At 47.8% G+C, this 23,417-nt stretch overlaps 5 protein-coding genes across 7 annotated transcripts in view; 1 reads left to right on the forward strand and 4 right to left on the reverse strand.

The window, feature by feature from the left end:
• The window catches only part of LOC142904358 (contactin-associated protein-like 2), a 29,847-nt gene extending 26,054 nt beyond the window's left edge, over positions 1–3,793 (forward strand). For both annotated transcript variants that reach the window (XM_076050417.1, XM_076050418.1), the window contains 3 exons: positions 2,183–2,467; positions 3,174–3,245; positions 3,381–3,793. In XM_076050417.1, the coding sequence (XP_075906532.1) occupies positions 2,183–2,467; positions 3,174–3,245; positions 3,381–3,595 (572 nt within the window). In that variant the 3' untranslated portion in view covers positions 3,596–3,793. The remainder of the gene's footprint in view (positions 1–2,182; positions 2,468–3,173; positions 3,246–3,380) is intronic.
• Positions 3,794–6,273: 2,480 nt separating this feature from the next.
• LOC142904384 (lipocalin-like) lies at positions 6,274–7,887 on the reverse strand. The gene is made up of 6 exons (XM_076050461.1): positions 7,728–7,887; positions 7,471–7,610; positions 7,311–7,387; positions 7,116–7,229; positions 6,899–7,003; positions 6,274–6,809 (listed from the first exon to the last, which is right to left on the reverse strand). The coding sequence occupies exons 1-6, from the start codon at positions 7,806–7,808 to the stop codon at positions 6,790–6,792; spliced, it is 537 nt and encodes a 178-aa protein (XP_075906576.1). The 5' UTR covers positions 7,809–7,887; the 3' UTR covers positions 6,274–6,789.
• A 1,309-nt stretch (positions 7,888–9,196) lies between these two features.
• c8g (complement component 8, gamma polypeptide) lies at positions 9,197–11,639 on the reverse strand. Its single transcript, XM_076050487.1, has 7 exons — positions 11,307–11,639; positions 10,515–10,660; positions 10,076–10,146; positions 9,892–9,999; positions 9,661–9,765; positions 9,548–9,583; positions 9,197–9,332 (listed from the first exon to the last, which is right to left on the reverse strand). Exons 1-7 carry the CDS (start codon positions 11,484–11,486, stop codon positions 9,313–9,315), a joined length of 666 nt encoding a protein of 221 aa, XP_075906602.1. The 5' UTR covers positions 11,487–11,639; the 3' UTR covers positions 9,197–9,312.
• Positions 11,593–14,033, reverse strand: msrb2 (methionine sulfoxide reductase B2). The gene is made up of 5 exons (XM_076050489.1): positions 13,702–14,033; positions 12,916–13,013; positions 12,670–12,746; positions 12,438–12,585; positions 11,593–12,250 (listed from the first exon to the last, which is right to left on the reverse strand). Exons 1-5 carry the CDS (start codon positions 13,817–13,819, stop codon positions 12,119–12,121), a joined length of 573 nt encoding a protein of 190 aa, XP_075906604.1. The 5' UTR covers positions 13,820–14,033; the 3' UTR covers positions 11,593–12,118.
• An 806-nt stretch (positions 14,034–14,839) lies between these two features.
• Positions 14,840–21,932, reverse strand: armc3 (armadillo repeat containing 3). 2 transcript variants are annotated; one of them, XM_076050481.1, is made up of 17 exons: positions 21,539–21,932; positions 21,305–21,353; positions 21,065–21,182; positions 20,690–20,815; positions 20,468–20,536; positions 20,198–20,370; positions 19,907–20,101; positions 19,082–19,265; positions 18,821–18,979; positions 18,620–18,728; positions 18,207–18,456; positions 17,941–18,077; positions 17,600–17,768; positions 17,418–17,512; positions 15,910–16,053; positions 15,485–15,647; positions 14,840–15,055 (listed from the first exon to the last, which is right to left on the reverse strand). In XM_076050481.1, exons 2-17 carry the CDS (start codon positions 21,350–21,352, stop codon positions 14,855–14,857), a joined length of 2,340 nt encoding a protein of 779 aa, XP_075906596.1. In that variant the 5' UTR covers position 21,353; positions 21,539–21,932; the 3' UTR covers positions 14,840–14,854. The 2 variants fall into 2 exon arrangements, with proteins under 2 accessions (XP_075906596.1, XP_075906597.1); XM_076050482.1 differs by lacking the exons at positions 21,305–21,353; positions 21,539–21,932 and having other exon boundaries at positions 20,690–20,839; positions 21,065–21,183.
• Positions 21,933–23,417: the final 1,485 nt, after the last annotated feature.

The raw sequence follows: 23,417 nt of genomic DNA on the forward strand, positions 1-23,417 counted from the left end.
CAGTGTCCATTGTGGACACTGGACCTATTTGCCTATTCAGCACGCCGACCTTGTCGCCCCCCGAAGCCGAGTGACTTAGCTCGGCCGTAATCGCAGCCGGCGGGCTCAGACCCGTCACCTCAAGTGTGCGTTTCGCAAACACTTTATTGATTCGTCCTCCCCTCAGACGTGGCCCCCGGAGGGTTTAAGACCTTTGGTGTTGATTGATGTGCGGCGACCCACAGCGGCGGGCTGATGTCATTGGTTTGCTCATCTGTTGGCTGAATTTCTGTGCTGCACCACACAGCAATGCTCTGCTAATGTTTGCCTAATGTGCACCCACGTGCAAGGCTGCTGAGGCCTTTTCGTCCTTCCAGCCCAGCCCACAGTCAAAATTCATATTTCAACTATTGTGATTCTTCAACAGCCAACAGGCTGAATAAAGAGGTCTCTCATTGGCCGTGTCCTCCCCACCGCGATCGTGTGCTGATTGTTATGCTCCGCGGCGCCCAACTTATTAGTATGCGGCGATCAACACATGCTCCGCCCTCGCGTTGGTCGCGGGAGCTCCAATTCATATTCATGTTCCATATTCACGAGACCTTTATCAGTATTCTGCTCACCAACTGTGGTCGCAATAGTGCGGTGAAGCTCCCCTTTCTCTTACCTTGTGCTTGCACGCACGCATTTCTGTCTCTGTGGACCCCCCCACATACACAAATTCTGATTTGTTCACGTGCTCACGGTGAGAAGAGTTTGGCAGCGTATGTTTCTGTTCCTGGAGAGACGGAAACGCCGTCGCGTCCCGCGACACTGCGGCTCGTCCTGAATCTTTAGCAACGCAGCCGGCGTGCACGCAAACACACGAGCACATTTCAGCAAAGCGTCAGTCAGACGACAAACATTTCGAGACGAGGGCGAAGTGGCGCCCCGTTCCTGGAAGCACAATCAATAGCGTGCAAACACGCAGGCTCGCTCGCACTCCTGTTTTGGACCCGTCCAAATGGAATAAAGAGGGAGAATCACATTATGGGCCGCGTCCAGATGCTCCGACCCGCCATCATCTGTGATAACGTGATTCATTAAATAAAGCCGCACGCAGCCGTGCTCCTGCCAAGCCGTGCTTTTTCTGCGGGTTTTTTTTTTTTCCCTTGTTTTTGCTGCTGGATTGCCCGAAACAGCAGTTCGTGCTGGGTGTGGCACAGCAGATGGGCAGCGGCAGAGCAGCCATGCGTGGAGGGGGAAAAAATTAGACCCGGCTCACTGCACACAGAGTCAGTCGAGGTGTTTAAGGTACGGAGTAGAGGCATGGAGAAATATATATTTTTAATTGCTTTCATTTTGAAACAACTTTTTAAAGGCTTCCTATAATACAAGAGCCGCTTCCTAACTATAATATTTCTCGCAATTCTGACTGTGAACGCTGCAAAAATACGGAAAAGTCCACCTTTGACTTCTTTTGTCTGCATCGCTGTTTCACTAATTCCTCTGAACAACAAAGCAATTTTTTAATCCACGAGGGAAAATGGCCTTCACCGCCTTGACTTCCCTCTGTTGGACAGATCTGAACAAAACGGCCAAAGTCAGCCTTCAATGTGCGGAGTAAATAGAAAGAGGGGAGGATCTGCGACAGCAGCGCCATTGATTTATCGCCTCCTCCCCATTCGACGTTGGTGCCCGTTGTCACTGTGGTGCTCCTCCTCTTCCAGCCTCCTTTCTTTTTTTATCTCTTCATTAGTCATCCTGCTTCGGCGGTGGGGACTCATTACTGTCTCCAAATGTATTTACACTGGCGGCCTGTCCGTTCTCTATTCGGGGCCCGAAAATAAGGCCTGCTTCTCGGTGTGTTCCTATGAACTGTGTGCACCTGGTCGGTGTGTTTGCATCCTCAATTAGCCTGAATTAGCACTGTATAGTTACCACTCTGAGACAGCTTGAAACATGGCCATATAAGAGCACAACTGGAAGAATAACTTCTACTGGGCAAACTTAATTTCTTTAGACTTTTCATCCATCGGCTTCTCCAAGTTGCCTGGGAAACCTCTTGTTTATCCTCCACCGTTTGTTGCCCCACTTCCTCTGCATATTATTATGTCCATGTTGTAATGCGTTTATTTGTGATTTCTGCCTTGAAAGAAATGCAGTTAAAAGGCTGACATTGGGTCAGAGTCTGACTCGCACCCTGCCCTGTGTCTCCGTCCAGAAACTGGCAACGTGGACCCAGTGCTCATCGAGCGCTACAACACTCCAGGCTTCATCGGCTGCCTGTCGCGCGTCCAGTTCAACGGCGTCGCCCCCCTCAAGTCGGCGCTGAGGAGCTCCGCGCAGGCCCTGGTCTCGCCGACGGCCGCGCAGCCCGACCGAACGCCCGCGTCTCCCCAGCAGGTGTCCTACCAGGGCAAACTGGTCGAGTCCAACTGCGGGGCGTCGCCTCTCACCATCCCACCAATGTCGGCCGCGACGGACCCCTGGCATCTGGACAACACAGGTCAGGAGGAGCCAAGACGATTTTAGCGGGAGCTCGGACTCAGAGAGCTGCGGGAGTGGATGATGGATGGATGGATGGATGGATGGATGGATGGATGGAGAGATATTCGTCTCTTGACTCCCCTGCAGGACAGTCAGACGGCATAAATAGCCGAGAGCTCATCCCAGGGTGCTCGTGGGCGGGCGCGCTCGTGTCAGCTCGGCTTCGCCTCAGCCCGATAATGCCCGTTAGCCCAGCTGCGCGTTTGCCAACAAGAATTCATCAAATCCTGCAGCTTCTAATGACAGAGCTGTGACCTTTGTCCATCCGCTCTTTCTGCCGTCTCAGCGCGAATAGCAACAATTAGACAATTAGACGATTGCCGCTGAAGTTGAAGTGTGCAGCAGCCGATTCTAAAGCCTTTCGCCGCTCGGCAGCTCTCTCCCGTGAGACGCATTGAACAGTGCAGCAACACATGAAACAGACTCCATAAATCACCCCCGTAGGATGCCGAGCGCATTTCATCCGTCCCTCTGCGATCAAAGAGTGACCAGGAGCACGTCCATCCTCCCACACCGTGTTCTGCTTTCACCTTTGAGTTACAAAAGCAGCAAGAATGTGTCATACTCTTTTCAAGTTGGTTGTTGTTGTTGTTTTTTTCTGCAGTGAAATGTTCTGGATGTGAAGTTGCCGTGCGTGACTGTGAAGCTTCGCTTTTTGTCCTCAGATGCAGAGTTCCCCTTAAACGAGGAGAGGGTGATTCCCGATGGAGTCAACAGAGACTCTGCAATCATCGGAGGTAACACAAGCACCCACTGAGAGTCTGTATTTAGAAAAATCATAATAAGCGACCAAATCAATTCATACACTCTGAATTGTCTGAGACCTGGGCGTTAAAAATGTTGCCTTTGACTTTTCTCATTGCCATTTGCAGGCATCATCGCGGTGGTGATCTTCACCATCCTGTGCACTCTGGTGTTCCTCATCCGCTACATGTTCCGCCACAAGGGCACCTACCACACCAACGAGGCCAAAGGCGGCGGCGGCGGTGGCGGCGGCGAGTCGGCCGGCGAGTCGGCGGACACGGCCATCATCGGCACCGACAACCCGGAGACCATCGACGAATCAAAGAAGGAGTGGTTCATCTAACAGGAAGCGGCCGCTCTCGGACGCAAGAGAGAACGGAGAAGCGCCGCCCGGGCCGCCAACGCAGGCGGCGGGTGTTTTACCTCCACGACCAATAAGAGGAGAGATGGACAATGATCTCCTGCGGAGGGACAGAGACATTAGGAAGATGTGTACAGAGAAAAAAAACAACTTTTTTTTTCTTTTCTTTGTTTTATATAATATATATATATATATACATATATATATATATATATACATATAAAAATATAAATATATCAAGAGTATCCACGAGGGAGGAGGGACTACAACATGGTGGACGACCGCTCCAAGGGACTGTACATGTATACTAACCGGCTTGTCCTTCTTTGTATCGTGCTTGAGAGTTTTTCAGGAGTCCTTTGAATACTGTATATGACAAATAATAATAGTTACTGGGGGTGGCGGGGGGAGAGGGGGGTGGGTGCGCGATAGCTCAGATTTGTTGCCATTCCCAGCTGCATTCAGTTTCCTCCAGACAGAGAGATCTCATATCACAAAATCGTATCGCTTTTTGTCCCCCCCCCCCCACCCCCCACCCCTCCGCTTTCGTTTCCAGGCAACAGTTGCACTTAAACCATTTTGTGTCAAGCGGTGGCGCCACCTCTGCCGTGTTGTTGTCAATGTAGAGTTGAGTGCGGATGCCAAAAGTGACTTTTTGTAAGTACAAGATTTTACTTTTACCCTATTACCCACCCCCCCGACCCCCCACCAGATAATTTATCCAGAGGGAGAACGCCTATGCTAACTAAGGAGGAAATTCAGATCTATATTACAGCGATGTTGTCTATCTGTCAAACTGCATTATACAGTATATGTTATGAATTATGTTCTTTTGTACGTTTCAAATTCCATGACATTGATTGTATGGGACTGTCCTTCACTGGTGGAAGGCAAAGAAGAATTAACATTAGTCGACCGGTTCAGTTTTAGCAGCTTTCTTTTTCCACTTGGTGTTGGTCAAACCGGATGCCTTTACTCCGCCAGATTTGTTTGCCAAACACTCGAGTCTTACACCGCTGACCTGCCAGCCCGGGTATTTCCATGACATTTCACTTTGGGGTGGTTAAAGAAAACCTGGACTTAATCCTGCAGCTTAGACCGACCATCGCGCTCGTGTGTTTACAGCGGGCGAGGAAACGGTGCCACGATTGGAAAAAGAAAAAGAAGGAAAAAAAAAAAAAGGCGAGGCGGTTCCAGCGGGAGCGCTCGACAGAGAGCTAATTTTGCATCCACATTTCATGCACAACATTTTGGCAAAGCGGCACAGAGACGAACGGTGACAAGAAGCACGCGGCGTCCATGCTGGAGATGGGTTTGCGGCCTGGGGGGAGGGGGGGAGGGGGGTCACGGCGCAGCGCTCGCCCATCCCTCGTGCCTTCTAGGTGTCGAGCCAAGCGGCCTTGTCCCGGGCTAGCTGGCGCAAATTGGCCTGACGCCTCCCATTCTTACTCAAGGTGTTCATCTGGGTGTTTTTTTTTTTTGTTTTTTTTTTTGTACTTTTCATAATTAGTTCATGCGATGCTTTTCAGCATAGCTGCATTCACAGTTCACAGGATCGTCCATTTGAAAAAAATAATAGTGCATGACGTCTCCGGCTCTCTGCGTCCTCCCTGCACAAACTCACCAGGCGGCAGCCGCGATGGACAAGTCTTTGCAAATGGTTTTCCTACCTATGCACACACACACACACGCGCGAGCGCGCGCCAAACACGCATGTCTAACGGAGCTTGAGTGAAGGCCGTCTGTTCATTCGGAAGAGTTGAGGGTGCTGCTTTGCCAACACGCGACTGAGCTTATCTAACAGTGCCACCGTTGTCCAGTACAGTGTGTATTTTTCTTTTTCTAACTGTTTGACATACCATTGTGTTTTGCAGAGTGATATTTTCCAGTTTAAAACCAGCGGCCAACTTTGTTATGTCTATTGTGAGTTTGCTATTTTGTTTGTCTGTCTGTCCGTCCATCCGATGACTCTGCTGCCGTCATCCCCTCTGTTACAGGACTAGTTTTTTTTTTTTTGTTTTTTTTTTTGGGACGTCACAGTTGAGTCTCCTCCATCACAGTATCATGTCGATCGAGGCCAACGGTTAAATCAATTTCTGCGCGCGCAGATTCTCACACACACTTGTGATGAGGTTTGAAGGGAGATGGATTATCAGCCCCAACAGTCAAAATTATTACTTTGGCATTTCCTTTAGTTCTTTGCAGTTCAATAAAGGGTGTTTGATCTTTCATGTCTGACTATTTTTTTTTTTTCTGCTCCTACACCAAATGTCTTAATCCTTTCTGTCGACCTCTTTCTGATTCCCAACAGTTTCCATCCATCCGTCATCCATCCATCCATCCATCCATTTCCGATGCTTCTTCCTGAGCTCAGGGTCACGGGGGTCTGCTGGAGCCTCTCCCCAGATGGCATAGAGGAAGGCAGGATGACACCTTTGTGGCCAGTTCATCACAGGGCCACACAGAGACAACAACCATTTGCACTCTCACACACACACACACACACACACTTATGGACAAAATTGAGATTCCAATTCACCTCACATGCATTGTTAAATGTCCTACTGACACATATTTGTTGTTATATAAATATGTGAATTAGGATAAGAATGATGCCATGCCAAATCTAACATCTTTGCAAAAAGTACAAAAAGACTAAACACTAAAAAAAATGTTTTAATCACTTTAGAACACAATACGAATACAATAACGATTCAAATGAAGGTGATGGTGCGGGTGATTACTTTGTTTTCGCATTTTAGAAAAGTCAGTGGAAAAGTGTTTTATTTCGCTGTCAGCAATTCAGCTTCTCTCGCCGTGTTGATCATGAAAAATAACACTGAAACGCGCACTTCTTGTGTCATGTTATTTTTTTTTTATTTTTTTTTATTGTCATTCATCATTTCAACAACAAGAGACAAGATACGTTTAAAGGCAGTCGGCAGTATGAAAAGTAAAAGCAGCATTCGCGATCGCGTAACCTGACGCCGGGTGACGCCGCAGGCGGCGCTGTCGTCGCGGGGAGCAAACTGCAATAACAACATGGGACAGTCCTCTTGCCGCAGAGGCTTTTGGTGCGATTTGCTTTCTTCTCTTCACCGTGAGAAGGGACGATAAGGACCGACCTCCCCACCACTTCCACCATCATCATCAGCATCATCATCACCGGAGACTCTTCACTCGTGGGAACACTCCACTGTCGGGACACAGCAGGAGAGGAGGCACGTGAGCAAACGTCAGGGGGGCGGGGAAAAATGCATTAATTCCCATTTGACAATGACTTACTGTCCGCCATCTCCAAGAAGACGATGTTTGCCGGATCCACGCCGGTGCTCAAGGAGTACTGCCTGAACTTGGCCTGCAGCTCGGCGTTGTGCTCGGGGCTGCGCGCTGCGGGCGGAGCAGAGCGGAGGCGCGTGCGTGAGGCGGGCGGGCGAGCGAGCGAGCGAGCGACAGACAATCGACATACAATCCCGTGACGGGTCTCTCAAGGTGCACTTACTGTACAGGTTGTTGACGGTCTGGATGCCGGTGGGCTTGGTCTTGACGGTGTGCACGAGAGCGAAGCTGTCGAACACGGCTTCGACGATCGACATGTCGTTTTCGTCCTGCCACACTGTCGGAAGCGCGGAAGGAAAATCAATCGATGCGTCGCAACAAGCCGTCAGATGTGGCGCACGTGCGTGGCTTTACTCACCCTGACTGGTGTACACGAAGCGCCCGGGGGTCTCAGTTTTCTTGGCAGCGTGCGACGCGGACCAGCATCCTGTCGTCCTGCAGGTTGGGTGAAACGTCACACATTATTGCCAACAGTGAGAATTGGGGTCGAGTTGCGTTTACCTCCGTTTGCCACTCACGTCGCCGAGGCGAGGGAGAAGTTCAGGTTGCCCTCGGCGGTCGGGGTCATGATGACCGTGCCCATCTTCATCTCGGACTTTTTGCCCACGAACCATGCGGCGTCGCTGGCGAAGCCGACCAGGTACCACTTGCCTGCCATCTGAAATAAACCAGAGGGACGGTGCCGTCGTGTGAACTTGCTGCGGCCTTTGGTCAGTGTTCAAGCTTTGCAGCCTAGTCTGTCGTTCAGTCAAACATCAGGAAGCTCGTCTCGTACCTTCTCCACGTCAAAATCCTGGATGGGCACGGCGGAGGCGCAGAGGGCCAGCGAGAGCAACAGGGCGGCCAGCATCTTCATCGGTGTGTTCCTCGCGGCGTTGGAAGAAGAAGGAGTGAGGGGTGGAAGGCAGAGGGAGAGCGCTTTTTATCCCACTCTGCCCCCCCCCCCTGCCCCCCCATCCTTGTCTTTCCTCCCTCCTGCGCCTCCTCCTTCTTGTGTAACTTTCCGCCCTCCTCCCCGTTCAAACTCTCACCTCAGCCAGAATGAAAACACGCATTGGCTTCGATCCGTACGCATGTGACATTAAATTGACTGGCCCGGAAAAAAACAAAAATCGAGCCTGGTAAACACTGTGTTTAGAGACAGCAATTATGATAAACCAGTTTGACCGATGTGAAGGCACATCAGTCTCCGCATGCATCAGGGACATTGGTGTCAAGGTACTTTTGATCAACGAAAATGTACTACTTCACAAATTCTGCACCTATTTCACAATCACCAGGCATTGAGCAATGCACCGATTGGCTGACCGTTTGACACTTCCCTGAGAGAGAGAGAGAGAGAGAGAGAGAGAGAGAGAGAGACGGCAGGGCCCCGACTTTCATTAGGTGAGTTATGAAACGCTCACACGTGCAACGCAGACTTGAAAACACAAGTTTGCACATTTGGTAACTTAAACCTTCTCACCCTTCTGGGCCTAAACTGGCAACACGTCCCCTGCACGTTCCAACAGGCCAGGCGACTCGGAGGGTTTTTGGAATCTCACTCTCTTTGGTAACAGATGTGAGCTTTCATAACATTTGTTATGCATTTGTGTTATGTAATTAAAAAAAGTGGGGTTGAGAGGGTGCAGCCGGGTCCGCCTCGCCGCTTGGGTCTTTATTCAGAGTCAAATGTGATCACCGCGGGAGTCAGAGGCACTTCAAGAAAGAGCCCGAGCACTAATTCTTTTCAAGTGCTAATGTTGAAGTCATTTCGACAGGAATCACAGCGCTTCCAAATGTGGGCCCTAATCTCAAAAGCAGCTGGAGAAGCCTTCTGAAACAACCCGTCCCCCTCCCCAAGTCCTCCGTCTACTCCTCAATTGGAAACAAAAGCTGCACTAAAGAACAGCGGGTTAATTAACCCTCTGTTTACAGCGGAGCAGCTTAAAAACAACCCCCCAAGCCCTTTCCCTCTACCCCTCAAGGGAAACAATCTACCACGCAGCACTGAAGAACAGCAGGGTAACCCGTTGTTTACAGCGGAGCGGTCTGAAACAATCCCCCCATTCCACTCTTTTCAAGGGAAAAAAAGCTTCTATGCAAACAATAGGATTCTAAACAGCATCAGCCTCCGGTGAAAAGCATATATTGGTCAGTAAGTTACGAGTGCATTTAATGAAAATGAAAACGTCACTTCATGTTTGGTGCAGGAGAGGCACCGAGTTGTCATGTCAAGAAGTTTTTAACGAGTAACCTGTGACATTTATCTGGTTTTTGTTCTTTTTATTCACGTTTAGCTGCAAGCGCAGTTTGAAACACAGATCTGAACATTGACACTGTCTGGGCCGCCGTCACCGACTCCATGGCTTCCTCCCAACTCAGCAAGTGGGCACACAGTCTGAAAAACAAAGATGATACAAATAATGTCAGATTAACATACAGAGAGATAACTATTAGACAATGTTAGGTTGTTGGGAAAAGCAGTGTCTCTCTAATAATAAGATTATATATTATAAAGGGAAATGTCACCTGCATAAATGTGGAAGATTTACTAATTCATCGCCGGTCTTAGTTTTCCTTTCTTTCAAGCGAGAGACAGCTCGGGTTACTTACTGATCACATGATTTCTGTCCACGTCACCGCAGTGGCCTGCAAGAATAAAAGATGTGGTGTGATGGGAATCATTGCCTATCTCGTTTAAGTATTTTGGGTGGACTTGGACATACTGTAGGTGGGGAAGGAGAAGAGGTAGGCCAGGCCCACATTTTGTCTCTCGGATAGCTGCTCAAACTTGCTCAGCACAGGTTCTGACAGCTCGCCGACAGACCGGACTGCACACAGAACATAGAACCAAATAGAAAAAAAAATAAATAAATACTGTTTTGGTGATACAGTGTGTTCACCACAGTCCGTTCACAATCAATTGAAAATGTGTGCTGCATGCACGAGTAGCCCACCATAGAGCTTTATGGTCATTTTCCCCCTCTTCTGGTAGTAGAGGACCGCATATGACGTGTAGTCAGTCTCCCCGATCACAATCTCGGTGTTCTGCTCAGGACGAGCTCCTACGCGGCAGGCAGGGTGAGTGGACAAACAGACGGGGAAATGCACATTGGATGTTCAACATAATACACCACTGACCTTTCAGTGTCATCCTTCCAGGAGTCTCTGACATGGTGTAGACCTGTTGTATCTCCCAACACTGGTGGTTACTGAGGACCAATGTACATTTTTTTTGTCATAGTGCACTAGAATATTTAGCCAAATCTGGCCATACTCAGTTTTATAAACCGGTGAAAACTCAGGACACCAGGCCATGTGTATCTTCAGTGCCATACAATGCAAAAGTCTCTTTCCCTCTTCTTTTTTTTTTTTTTTATCAATATGTTTGCCGTGTCAGTGAACTCTGAAAGAGTGAGAACTTTGCTTATTTTTGTATCAGAGTGTCAAGGCATAGCAAATAGGTCTAGCAAATCAAATAGGGTCAAAGGCCATCAAGTCGGTTTTGGGAAGGAAAAAAGTGCTCCCTCTGCTGATGAATGAAGGTACTGCAGACTCCAGTGAGGTCGGCGGCACTTACTGTCGTGTTTTCGTGCTAACAGAAATAGTTGAATCAGAGGTGGAGGAAGCTGTCAGGGTCATGACTGTTGGTTCCACTTTGGTTCCATGTTTTATCAAGTAAGGGCATTTGGAGGCAGTGATCAACAGGTACCACGTCCCCATCATCTGAAACACATACAGGATTCAAATTAAAGGCCTCTTCTGTCAAGTTCCAGATTGAGGCACAGTTAAATGTAACTTAATTAGATATTAAACAATAAAAAACAGAAACATGCACCTGAGTTGCTCTCTTTTCAACCAAGTGTTTTACAGATTAATACGTACAGTACCAGATGCATCCAGTGTGGAGTCAACATATTGACTCATCAGCAAACAAATAACAAAAAAATCAATGCACTTTTAAAACCTTAATAAACAAAAATCTTTAATGGAGGAGATACTTCAGGTTCTGATGAGAGACAATTATATTTTCATAGATTGTTAAAAAAAAAGCTTCTGCGTCATTGTCATCATCAAATGCAGATTTTTTTAATTGAGCAACACAAAGTAACACATAAGGTCACCGTGATTTGTTTGTTGTCCTGTCCTCATCATGGAGGGCTTCCATCGTTCAGCAAAAGTAAACGTTCTGTTTATTTTGGTGAACTTGAACTTTTCAGTCTATTCACCAGAATACTGAGCACATTTCAATCAAATTATCTGACTCTGTGGCTTGATAGAAAGTGACGACTCACATTGTGGGAAAAGAAAACTTAAATCAAGATAAAGCGCATGGAGTTGAACTTTTCTGCCTACGTCTCCAGTTTCTTACCTGCTGGATGTCTATGTCCGGTGCTGGTGGGGTCACGTCGATGGGCTCGACTTTTGGCTTCTTGGGCGGTCGTCTTTGGGGTCGCGGCCGGCTGACGGCCCCCCCTACTGCCGCAGTGGAACCCAACAGAGACATCAACAAAACCACTACGACCAGTATACGGCACCACGCTGCAGCCATCCTTTGGATATTGAGAGACTGGTTCAAATGGAATTGAAATGTTCTCGTGTCTAACCTCTTTTCCACCTCACTATGTCTACACTGCTGTATCAGCCTTTTTTCCCCCCCCGTCTGTCTGCTCTCAGCTGGTCCTGTCTGCTTTACTCAATCTCCAATATGGACTGCAGGAATTGCACAAAAAGACAGAATCCATGAGACAAACAGTTGAGACATAGGTTGGCTGGTGATGTTTAATATTAACTGGGTTTACTGGCAGAATGAGGTGCAGCAGTGCAGTGTGCACATCTGAACCACAGAGGGCAGCCTGGCTTGTTATAGACTCAATTGTCATCAGGAGAAGAATACAGTGGAACACATGGTGCATTTATGTACACAATCACCGAACTTTACATTATGATATCAGACAGTTTGAGTTGAGTTTTTTTTTTTTTTTAAACCATTTTCAGCATATAGCACACTGACAAAATAGTGAATCAAACACTGTGAAATTTAAGGAAAATTGTTTTATTCAAACTTTACATTTACTGCAACTGATCAACTTCAAAAGCTGGATTTGAAAACTCAGATTTATTTATTTATTTTTTTCAAATGTCAATTTCATAGCATACAGAAAAAGAGTGTGTAAAAAGTGATTAATATTCCTCCTGGTTGTCAGGCTTGTACTTTTCTCTGCCTTTAAATGTGAGGGCCACACTGTTGATACAGAACCGCTGGCCCGTTGGCTCTGGTCCATCATCAAACACGTGACCCAGGTGGGCGTCACACTGTCAAGACACATACAAGAAAAATCATTACACCAAAATAACATACACTGAAGAAAAAAAAAAGTTGGGAACAATATGGCAAAGACAATTGAAAAAGTTACCACTAGTGGTTTTATCATGGAGACACTTCAACGCGAGCAAAGCAAACATGAACTTTGTCTGACGGTTCAAGCTCGGCAGGACCTACATTTTTACAGAGGACCTCTGTCCCCGCACAACCAAGGCTGTTGTCAGGGCGACGAATAATGGAGGTGTGGCTTTCATTCTGCTCCCATGTCCCATGAGCCTCTTTGAATGACGGCCAGCCTGTCCCGGAGTCGTACTTTGACTCTGAACTAAGAGCAGACACACATCCCTTACACGTCAAGTCTTGCATTCAGGACGGAGTTGAGAATTATTGACTTTTTCCCCACTGATACCTGAAAAGTGGAGCTTCACAGCAGACACAGTGGTACATCCCCACTTCCGAATGGTGAAGGTAGATCCCACTGAAGGGCTGAAAAAACCCACAATGTCAGGAGGGGGCCGGGGGGGTACATTGAAAGTCATAATAAACATGTATCATCAGGTTTCTGAGTTCATATCTCCATCAGTCTGGTAGGTTAACAAAATTCTGGTTCGTTAACTAGACAGGGGTGTCTGTGTTTTTGCAACAGAAGTCTCACCAGCTCCGTCCCTTTCTCTCGGGTGACTACATATTGCTCTGGCGTCAGCTTCTTCTGCCAGTCTGTGGTTTCATCATAGCGGGTGAGAGACTGCAAGCCTGCGGACGTCAGAGGTAACAATTAATTAGGGCCGCCCACGTACTGTTCAGAACATGAACAGTCAAAATGGCAAGACTTAAATTAAAGCTTGATTACACGTTGAGATGTTTGGATGGTCTTAGCCTCTCGTGTAAATCATAAATACATATGGACTTTAGACCTGTCTGTCTGTCTTGCAACGAGCGGCTCTTTGGATCTCGGTCAGATGAAGTGTAAACTTTGCCCCAGTGTCTTTGCGAACTTGTTGAAGCAATATTCCATAGCAGTTGCTTGAGATAAGATCAGTAAAAAAAAAAAAAAAAAAAAACTTTGTGGTTTGTCCATACAGTGTGCTGATGACAAGATTCATGATGAACTAATAGACAACGGATACTTAATATTTCAACACTTTCGAGTATTGGGTCACTGAATGATTTTATTTATACTGTTACATAATTGCATGAAGACCACTCAATAGCTTTGACATATTTCAATTTACTTGCGTCATAGAGACAAAACTGCATGCTTGTCTTTATCAACATTTCCAACATTATGTAATAGCCTGTTTACTGCGTTGCTACTTGACTGTTGTAAGTGGCGCACCGTGGAGGCGCATTGTGCGCACTTAGTGGAGCTGTTTGCTGCCTGCGACACGAGACAAACACGTCCAGATAATTAAGAGAGACAGTGAACAAACAGAACCGGTACCTTGAGTTGTAGCTAGGGCGCGGATGAATACAGGGATCCTCCTGGGCTGCACCGCCGATCTGGCCGCGGCGTGCCGAGAGACGGCAGCGTAAAGACGAGCAACGACCACTCGAGACATGTTTCCGGCTGCCTTCTCAGCTCTTGTCTAGAATCGGGTGCACTTTATCAGGGAGTTAAGTGCGCCCGGCCAAGATAATGCGGTTCAAGGCGGGTTTACCCTGCTCTTCCGCCGGCTGACCTACTCACAAATTACATCACATGCTAGCGGGTCGCGGCGGACTGGGTTTTCTGACCTGTTGTTGGCAAGCAGTGAGCCAATAGCACCTTCAGCACTGTGTGGGGGCTTTATTAAAGCAAATGACAGTAGAATTGGGGTTATATAGCAGGCACAGAGGAACTGCGTGTCATTTCTTTAGAAAAACTACAAATCCCAGTGGAGCCATGGGCAGTTCGTGCGCTGTGTGCCTGCCGTAAAATGTCGTGAGCGAGCGTTTTTGAAAACCGTGTTACATTTTTTTGAGATACATTGAATGTTATGTTACGTTCAGTTTTACAGTGTTTTAATAAACTGTTTCCTCAGTGCAGCAACTGTGTATGGCATGAAAAAACAACCCAGAGCAACCGTCGTAGCGCACTACGCAAGTTGCGTATGGCTATCGAGCCTTACGTCGTTTGCGCAGGAGCCACGCCTCCCCCTCGTGTCATTGTTTGGACTGAGAGTTTGACGAGAGGTCAGGAGGAACCGTGAAAGTGGACTGCACTAACATTGCTCAGGTAGCCTAAACACTGCTCTCTCTGCTCTCCGAATTTATTATCAGCAAATATTATTAAGCAGAATTGCAAGTTGCCTTTCTGTCATGCAAATCATTGCCTGCTTCTTCTGTGTCTGTTTGGGGGAAAACACTGCCAAGACATACACATATTGTAGCAGGTAAACTAAAACGGAGAGGGATTCGCGTAGTTTGTTTTATGTAAAAATTTAATCACTGACAATATCTTTGTGTACATTTGATGACTGTCAGTTATAGCAGTTGGGTAGTGGACTCTGGTGGAAATGAACCAATGAAAAACAAACCAACAAAGAAACATTGAAATAAAAAGACTGCAATAAATTTCAGCAAAATCTAGTGCAGGATTATTATTATTTTTTTTATTATATGATCTGGTATTGTGTCGCAGCTGTTGCGTCAACTGGCAGCAGGCTTCCAGGATCGTGCATGAGGTCCACGATGTAGCGGCTAGGCATCGCAAAGGACTCGTCACTGGAAGGATTCAAGAGGAGAACCTCATTCCAAGCTCGGCTGTACTCGCCACGGACCAGTGTGCAGCTCAATCCAATGCAATCAGCCAGACACTGAAACATAGAGAAGACAGGTTAGTATTTGGACAAAGATGAATGGATTAGCATTGATAGTACTCCCAAATAGACAGTGACAGCTGTCGAGAGTACATGGGATTTTAAGTAGAAGATTGGCAAACAAGTGTCCCTCTGTTGTTGTTTTGTTTTTTGTCTACAACAACATCTGGAAATATTTGAAATGCTCCCTCTCCATGTCTCACAAAGGCAGAGGAATCGTGGCAAATTCACCCTCATACAGCAAGTATTCCACTGCTAGCAATAGCGAGGGCTACATCCGTAGGATGCGACGTATGGCTCTGCGACCTACATGCAACCATAAATTAACCTTTACATGGAGATTTACTGGAGCAATTAACAAAGTGAAAAGAAAGGGCCTTGGCGGAATTAGTTCTCGAGGTTGTGTGGCGGTTAGTTCAGAGATACCTTGAACAGAAGGGCCCTGTGGCAGTAGATTCCCCTTTTAATGAACCCAATTGGGACAACATTAGACTTGAGCTCCATCTTGAGCTCGCAGAGGTGAAGCACCCAGAGAAATCCGTGCAAATTATCCCTTTTCACTGCTCCGCCCATGGCGTCACTGACCAGCCTGTGAAAAATGCAAGCAAAAACAGTAAATTGTCACACCTAACAAACCTCCACAGGTATTATGAGGCATGTTCGCTTTGAATTAGCCCTGTCACAGCAGTGGCTTTCCACTATGTATTAGCTCTGCATCTGCATAATACTGTTTTGTGTTACTTGGGAGATTTATGAGCTGCCATCATTGTAAAGATTCAGAGGCAAAGACTGCCCGCGTGTGATTATCTTCCTTGCGTGCTGCTTACGTGCCGACGGGCATTAAAAGTCACCTGGCCAAGGCAGCGTACTGGCCTCGTTCATCACTCAGAGAGAGGAAGTATTCTTTGGCCTCTTTAACTAGGTTTTGCAATGGGGTGTCGTTCATCATCTGCCAAGATTTGTCTTCTGCCGGTCTGTCATTGTCTTTTGTTTCCCTGCATGGGAGGACAGTGAATTAAAAAACACAGCCGAGTCGTTCGGTTTCACTGTGGGGATGAACTTCTTATTTGCCGAATGTTTTATCATTTAGATGCATTGTACAGATTTTCAAAGAAGTTTGTGCAAGAACTTTCAGTTAACGTTCATTCTGTTGGGATATTATGAAGTAGCCATTGCCATTAACAGCGCAGCATATTAAATGCAACATTTAAAGGCCCAGGAAGTCATCCAGTACAATGTCCCCATTCAACAGTTTCCCATCCCATGTGTGGAAATGCAGTGTTCAACATGGGCGAAACCTTCACCACCCACATTAGACCCTTTTCCAGTGGGTCATTTTCCCAAACTGCTTAGCTGAATTATTTCTAGTGATAGGCAATTTGCTCCATAGGATATAGAACTGCAAAAGGCCGACGGATTACATAACACACTACTTAAAAATGCCTCGGACACTGTGTGTGCATGTGCATGTGTGCACAAACACATACTCACACACAATAGGGCTGGACGTGAGGTACCCTTAAGGCAGTGGTTCTCAAAACAAGTCTGGTGTGAACGATTCTACTGCCAAAAGTGGCCAACGACAAAGAACAGTGGCCACCGCCGGACTCCTGAATTCTTCTTTTCGTCCCTGTCTAATATTTGTCCACCCTGTGTACCTGAGCAGCGTTCTTCTTAGCTACAACCTACTGAACACTTTTTGTTAATTGTTCCGCCATGGAAAAAGTTCCGACGTGAACACATTAGTTCCCCCGGGCGCCCCCGTCTCCCTCCCGGCACCCCCCCAGACGTGACTCTGCGCCCACTTTGAGAAACACTGCCTTAAGGGGAACTGCTTTCTTTGGCTGTGGTAATTAATCAAAACACTATAACGTCATATTGTGTGTTAGAGTCCTGGCTTATGTCCAGATAGTATGTTGAACTCATAGGTTTATATAGTACAAAGCACCTCAGCTCAATGCTTAATGGCATGAATGTATTCACTTCACACTTGTGTCAATTAGACTAAGCCCCTTTTTGTAATGGATCGTTCATCCTGTGAGGCCACACTAGTGGGGCATACTGAAGGCGAGGGGGAAGGACGGTGGGAAAGAGAGAGAGAGAGAGGATTGGTGGAGACAAGGGGGAGTAGGCTCGTGAGCAACAACCAAAACAAAGTGGCCCCACAAACAAGACGTTATGGATGCTAATGATGGAAACCCACGGAGACCCACGAGCCACATGTGGTTGCGCTGGTTCTCTGCCCACGAAACTGTGATACTGCTGTCAGGATAGCCTGCAACGCCCCCTTCCTGAGTGCAGGAGAAGTTGCGATCGAAAATGGATGGGTGAGTGCACTCGATGATTTGAGAAAACGAACCCCGTTGACGTGTTGATAACAATGATGGGCTTGTGCTGATTGACAGGCTGCCGGGCCAGTTCCTCCAACGTCAGAATCCTCTCATCTGCGTGGGCCTGAGGAAAAACACCGGCAGTGTGAGAAAAGAATTGCACTTTCTAAAGCTTTTCCACATCCACGATTATTAATTCACGTGCAAACACCTTGCCAACATCATAGAACCCGTCAGTTATGATGTCCGTGGCGCTCAAGTGTCCAGTCAGACTGTATTTAATGGACATGTTGGCATTAACCAGGGTGATCATGGCCAAGTTGCTGTAACAGCTCTTGCGGTTCTGAGACTGGTTGATTGCCTGAAGTTTTTCCAACGCTCTGAAACAAACAAGCACACGTTCGCACGCTCACCCCGAGATTTTTTTTTCTTTTTTTTTTACACGGAATGACCCTAGACTGCCTCACTCGTAAAACTGCCAGATGCTGCCATCTAGTGACTGTTTTGGTGATAACCCCGATGGCGTGTTGTCGTTTATATGGCGTGTTTTACCCTAATCTGTGCATCTCAATGGCGCTCGGCTCATCAGTGGCACAAACGTTGATGACCAGGCATGCATGGTGCAGCACCTCCTTGTCATAATAGCACAGTAAATCCACCAGTGGTTGGAGGCCTTTAGCAGCATGGAGCTGAACGCAAGTGAGAGAAAACAAAGGGTATTGTTTGAAATATCACATGGGGGGGGATATGATTTGGCTCAATATCTCTCCAATTGATCAACATAATGAGCTTTTTCTACAGTCATCATCGACACCAACCTCTGCTCTCGCCTCGGCATCGCCCACCAGCATCGTCAGGCACTGCAGGATGCTGACCAGGATGTGTGCATCCGTGAGAGTCAAGTGCTCCACCAGGGCTGTGACGGCCCCTTGCGACAGGATGCCGCTGCGGATGACCTCCATTTCTGCCATGTTCGTAAGGGTGGCGGCAGAGTTGGACAGAAGCTTGGGACAGACTACTTTTAGATGCTGGACGAGGATCTTTTGGCCTCCTGCTTTAAAGACTTTTCTTGGAAAAAAAAGACGAAAAATGAGATGACTCATGCAGCGTCAGAATGGCGGTGTATGGCATGGTAGCAGTGCAAAGAGACAGCGTTTTGAGGACTCCCACATTGTGCAATGGAGTGAGGAAAGAGCACAAACACAAGTGAGCGAGGTGACCAGTAACTCACAATGAGTTGAAGTGATTGTCGAAAGTGAGTCCGAGGAGGGCCTCCGTCGCCGCTTCTTTCAGGTTGAGATTTTTACTTCGCAGGCACTGCACAATCTCAGGGATGACACCTGAAAATGTGAAAAGCCAGACGCATGAGTGCTGAATCGCAGAAGACGCTTTCCAACTGAACAATGCGGCATCGCAATCTGATGTCGCGTACCCAGTTCGCCCAGGGTGTCTCTGCTGCTTTCGTGGAAGCTCATCGCGTGCACGGCCTTGCAGGTGGCTGTTTTCACGCACACGTCTTCTCCTTCGGGTGCCAGCAGGTCCACGAGGACCTTCTCCACGTTGTGCTGGTGGAGATGTTTCCGATTGTCGGCTGCACACAGGAGAAAACATACATTTGTAACAGCACTTATCAAGTGAAGGGATCAGGGCTCAAATTGGAACGTGTCCGCCCACTGTCTTCTCCTCTGCTTACGGTTCAGGGCAGCTTTGGCAAGGCAGGTAACTGCATTGTTTCGTATGTCGGGGACCTCGGTGATGAGCACAAACTCCATCAGCCTCGCCAGTCCTCCGCTCTCGTGGATCATCTGCGACGTCTCACTGTCGCTCAGACAGTTGGCGACCACCCGCAGGGTGTCGACGTGGAGGTCGATGAATTCCTTTGGGAGAAAATTACAAAAAGAAAATGGTAAAATTGCAGATTTTCCAGAAGAACATGGACTACAGCGGCGTTTAGGTGGTGCAACTTTGTTGAAAAAAAGCATGCTCATCCAAAAAGAAAAAAATTAATTTGAGCATGTACAATGTGCACAACTGCTTTGGCTCTCAATGCAAAAAGTTTAATCAGAACTAAATGTAAGTGTGAATTATTTTTTATCTTCTTTGTGTTTTTGCAATGAAAGTTTAATCTTCTGTGGGAACTTACGGGGGCCGGTTGAGATTCTTAAGTTGTGGTATGAGTATTTAATCAGCTACATTAATCTAGCTATTCAAAAAATGTATCACAATCAGACTGGTACGCTGACTCATACTGCAGGAAGCAGACTACTCATGAATTCTAAATGTAAATGCAGAGTTGCTTGATGATTATCGCTTTGTGAGCACTTGAGCATTTCACCTAATGAAGTGGCCAGCAAGTGTATAACCTCACATAAGTGCATAAGCTTCATGCATAGTCCATTTCATGCCAAGAAAATCCCTGTAAATGTTGCACACATGGGCATTTTACCCCAGTTCTGTTGCCATCATACCATATAATGCCTATAGGAAGAGTCACAGCAACATTGCCAGCAACACCTACCGCATTGTTGAGAATATCCATGAGCTTCTCAAAGCCCTGCGCTTCCCTGAAAGTGATGCAGTTTTCTTTGTCTGTGGTGAGGATGTGCAGCGTTTTCAACGCCAGATGCTGAATGACGGGGAAGTCTGACATCACCAGGTTCAGGATCAGGGAGATGCCGCCAGACTCGTGCACTGCCTGGCGACTTTGGTAGTCCTACAAGTCACGCACGGGACACAGACGGGCAATGCTGTTCAACGGATCCACGTACATGTTTTTGTTGTGACCGGAAGGAAATTCTCAGGAGGTTACCTGAGCCGTGTTGAAGATGATCTCCAGGGAGTTCTTCTTCACATCGGGGTCTGGGCTGGTCAGGAGCTGGATGAGCGGCGGCAGGCCGTTGCTCTCGAAGATCTTGACCTTGCAGACGTAATCCACCGACAGGAGGGCCAGGCAGAGCGTTGCGAACTCATGGACGACGACGTCTTGAAACGGGGGAGAGAAGAAGAAAGTCTGATCCGTACAGCGAGTCACTCTCTCACTGCTCAGCAGCCACTGTAGCTTGCTGGCAACACAACTCACCTTCAATGGAAAGTTTGTCAATGAGCGATGGGATGACGTCAATTTTCTTGAGTGCGTTCTTCACTTCCGCTTTTAAAATAAAACATGTGAAATGTTAAGGGCAGTACATGTCCACATCTGTAAGCCATCTGTAATCTTTTAAGTCACTCAATCACCTCGGAAGAAAACAAACACGGCTGCCAGAAAAATTCAATGCAATGATTTTGTGTGTCGCTTACTCACCATTAGTGGCCATGATGCCCAGGGCCATGAAGGCATTGCGTCTAACCAGCTTGTTGTTGTGTGCAATGAGTATACAGAGAGGATCCAGAGCCCCAAGGCCCAGCAGGGCAACCTTGTTCTCGTCTCCTGACAACAGAGGGAGTCAGCGAACTGGAAAATTGAGTACGGCAGCGACGCAGAACTTGGAACGCGATCGAAGATGGTACGAAACAAAAAGGTGTGCGGATTAAAAAAACGCAAGCGTAGGCTCAACAAAGTTGGCGTTTTATGTAATCAAATCATAGTGGGGGTTTGTTTGGACCAAAACCTTTTTTATTTTTTTTTTTTTAAATGTGTCCAAGTGATAAGGGTTTATCAATCAGAGGTCAGCTTCACCTTTATCTGCAAAAGTGTGGATGGCCTCGCAGGCTTTGACCAGGATGTCCTCCTCCGGGGAGCTCAGCAGCAGCACGGCCGTCGCCGGGGTTTTGCCCTCCACAGCCAGCGGCTCAAACTGTTGAGTGTGAGGACAAGGAGACGACCCTTCACGCTGTTTGTCGGCCGTGTTTCACGCTGGGCATGACACAGCGGCTCCGATGGTTTAATCAGAAGAGATTCATATCGTTTGTATCTCACCGTGTCCTTGCATGGAGCCTCGGCCTCTTTCTTCCCTTTCTTAACCATCCTGAAAGGAGGAACTTACTGTTATCTCCACAGTCGACCAGTGTGTGTGACCTGCAGTCATGAGCTGAAGCCCATGAAGCAAAGCACGAGGCTACCTCGACATCTTAATGTTTGCTGGCTTCTAAACAGCAGAGCAGTCGTATGGGTCAAAAATAGATCAAAACCTAATTTACTCAACTGACTTACTTGTTATTTCATTAATCCAAACTCTGCAGGGGGGAAATGGTTGGAGATGTTACGTTAAATTGCGAGATTCGGCCAGTTGGTCGTTTTGGGTTTTGGGTCTCGGTAAAAGCATGTTGACGCCGCGTTGCTTAGGAACGCATTACTAAACGCTGAAGGAGGCGGATAAACTTCCGTTTTTGTTTTTTTTTTGTTTTTGTGGTAGCGATTGCATGAATTGCATAACGTGGAAAATGAACGTGTTTGATCAAGTGGTTATTACTACAACAGTGCGAATAGAATCCGCCATTTTCCGCCGGGTTCCCTTTTTTTTCTTTTATCTTAGAATTGTAACTTTATTGGTATGAAGTCGGGTTATTTCGGTTAAAAGGGATTCTTCCATATCACCGCACCACCTGCAAATGCGAACAGCTATCCAATTTACTTGTCTCCCCTCTGAAGTAGCCAATGCAAATTACATATTACATATTTTAACCGTATGCGTGTGCGTGCTTGTGTTGTAAGTCCACAAATGCGCCTCTGCGAGCGGTGACTCACAAAACAAATGGGCAGCAGCGGCAGCGGCAGCGGCAGCAACCACGCAGTGATGCCTCCAAGGAGGAACACTGACACAGCAGTGTGCGCGCTGGAACGTCAAATGACCTCCAAAGACATCACATCACCTCTGGCGTGGTGGTGAGACGCTGCTGCGGCCTGAAATGGGATTAATTCTGATGCAAATCACAGGGGTGGGATGGGATAGGATGGGAGTGGGCGGTGGTTGGCGATGATGATGTACAAGGTTTTCATTTATTTATTTATTTATTATTGCTAATGCAACATAATGATTGCGTAATAAGTGCAAACACTGTCCTTTGTTAAGGCGCAGTGCTCCTGAGCGGCACTGAAAAGTGGCACAGACCCAGCAGACTGTGCTGTGCAGAGGGAGGAGGCTGCAGCAGCAGCAGCAACAGCAGCAGCAGGCACTGCAAAGCGCAGCCTGTCATCTCCCCTCCTCCCACTCAACCCCCCCTCCCCCCTCCCCACTCCTCCTCGCCTCCGTGGAGCTGTCAGATGACAGTGGCACACATGAACCGCGGCGCTGCAGACGGAGTTGCCCACCCGCTGACTTCGCGCCCGAGCAGCTCCGTTCCGACCCGAGCGAGGCGCGGGCATGGCATGACAGCCCCGTCACCTCTCTGCGGACTGCGCCCGGAACGCACGTAGGAGGAGGAGGAGGAGGAGGACGGACGGAGCCTGCTCAATTCTCACAGTTAGCTCCGAGGCTAGTGCTAGCGAGGCTAGCAGCTGAACGCAGCCTCGCGCAAGGTTACTGCGGGGGGTGGACTAGCGCTAGCTGATGCTGCGCGAGCTAAGCCGTTTGGCTCAACGTGTCGTTTCCTTCACGCCTTTTTGTTTCTCCCAAGTAAGTTTAGCGTGTTTTCGCGTGTCCACGCTTCACGCTTTTTAGCCTTTGACGGGAATTTATTGTTGGCGTTTGTGAGCGAGCAAGGCGCATTGGCTATGCTAACGCGAGCTCAGTGAGAGCTCCGGACCAGCGTTACTTAAGGAAGGAAGAGGGGTGACTTATGATGTGGGCTGAGGGAAGCGGTGGGTTGTCAGGCGAAGGGGAGCAGCAGCAGCAGCAGCAGCAGCAGCATTAGTTTGAACCAAAATCACTTCTGTCACGCTGCCCGATTTAGCGTAGCGTTCGCCCAGCTCGCGCCGGACGGACGGTGGATGGGGAGGAGGATTTGGGACCCTTGATTTTTTTTTTTTTTTCTTTTTCTGCGTGCTGGCTGGATGAATAGTCTCGCTATAGCCGAGTCGTGAGTCGTTGGCGGCCGAGCCAGCCTCAAGGAGAAGGGGTGTGTGTGTGTGTGTGGGGGGGGGGAGAGGAGGT

Source organism: Nelusetta ayraudi, unplaced genomic scaffold (assembly GCF_046127955.1).
Source record: "Nelusetta ayraudi isolate G7.1 ecotype Tasmania unplaced genomic scaffold, CSIRO-AGI_Nayr_v1 ptg000127l, whole genome shotgun sequence".
Lineage (NCBI taxonomy): Eukaryota > Metazoa > Chordata > Actinopteri > Tetraodontiformes > Monacanthidae > Nelusetta > Nelusetta ayraudi.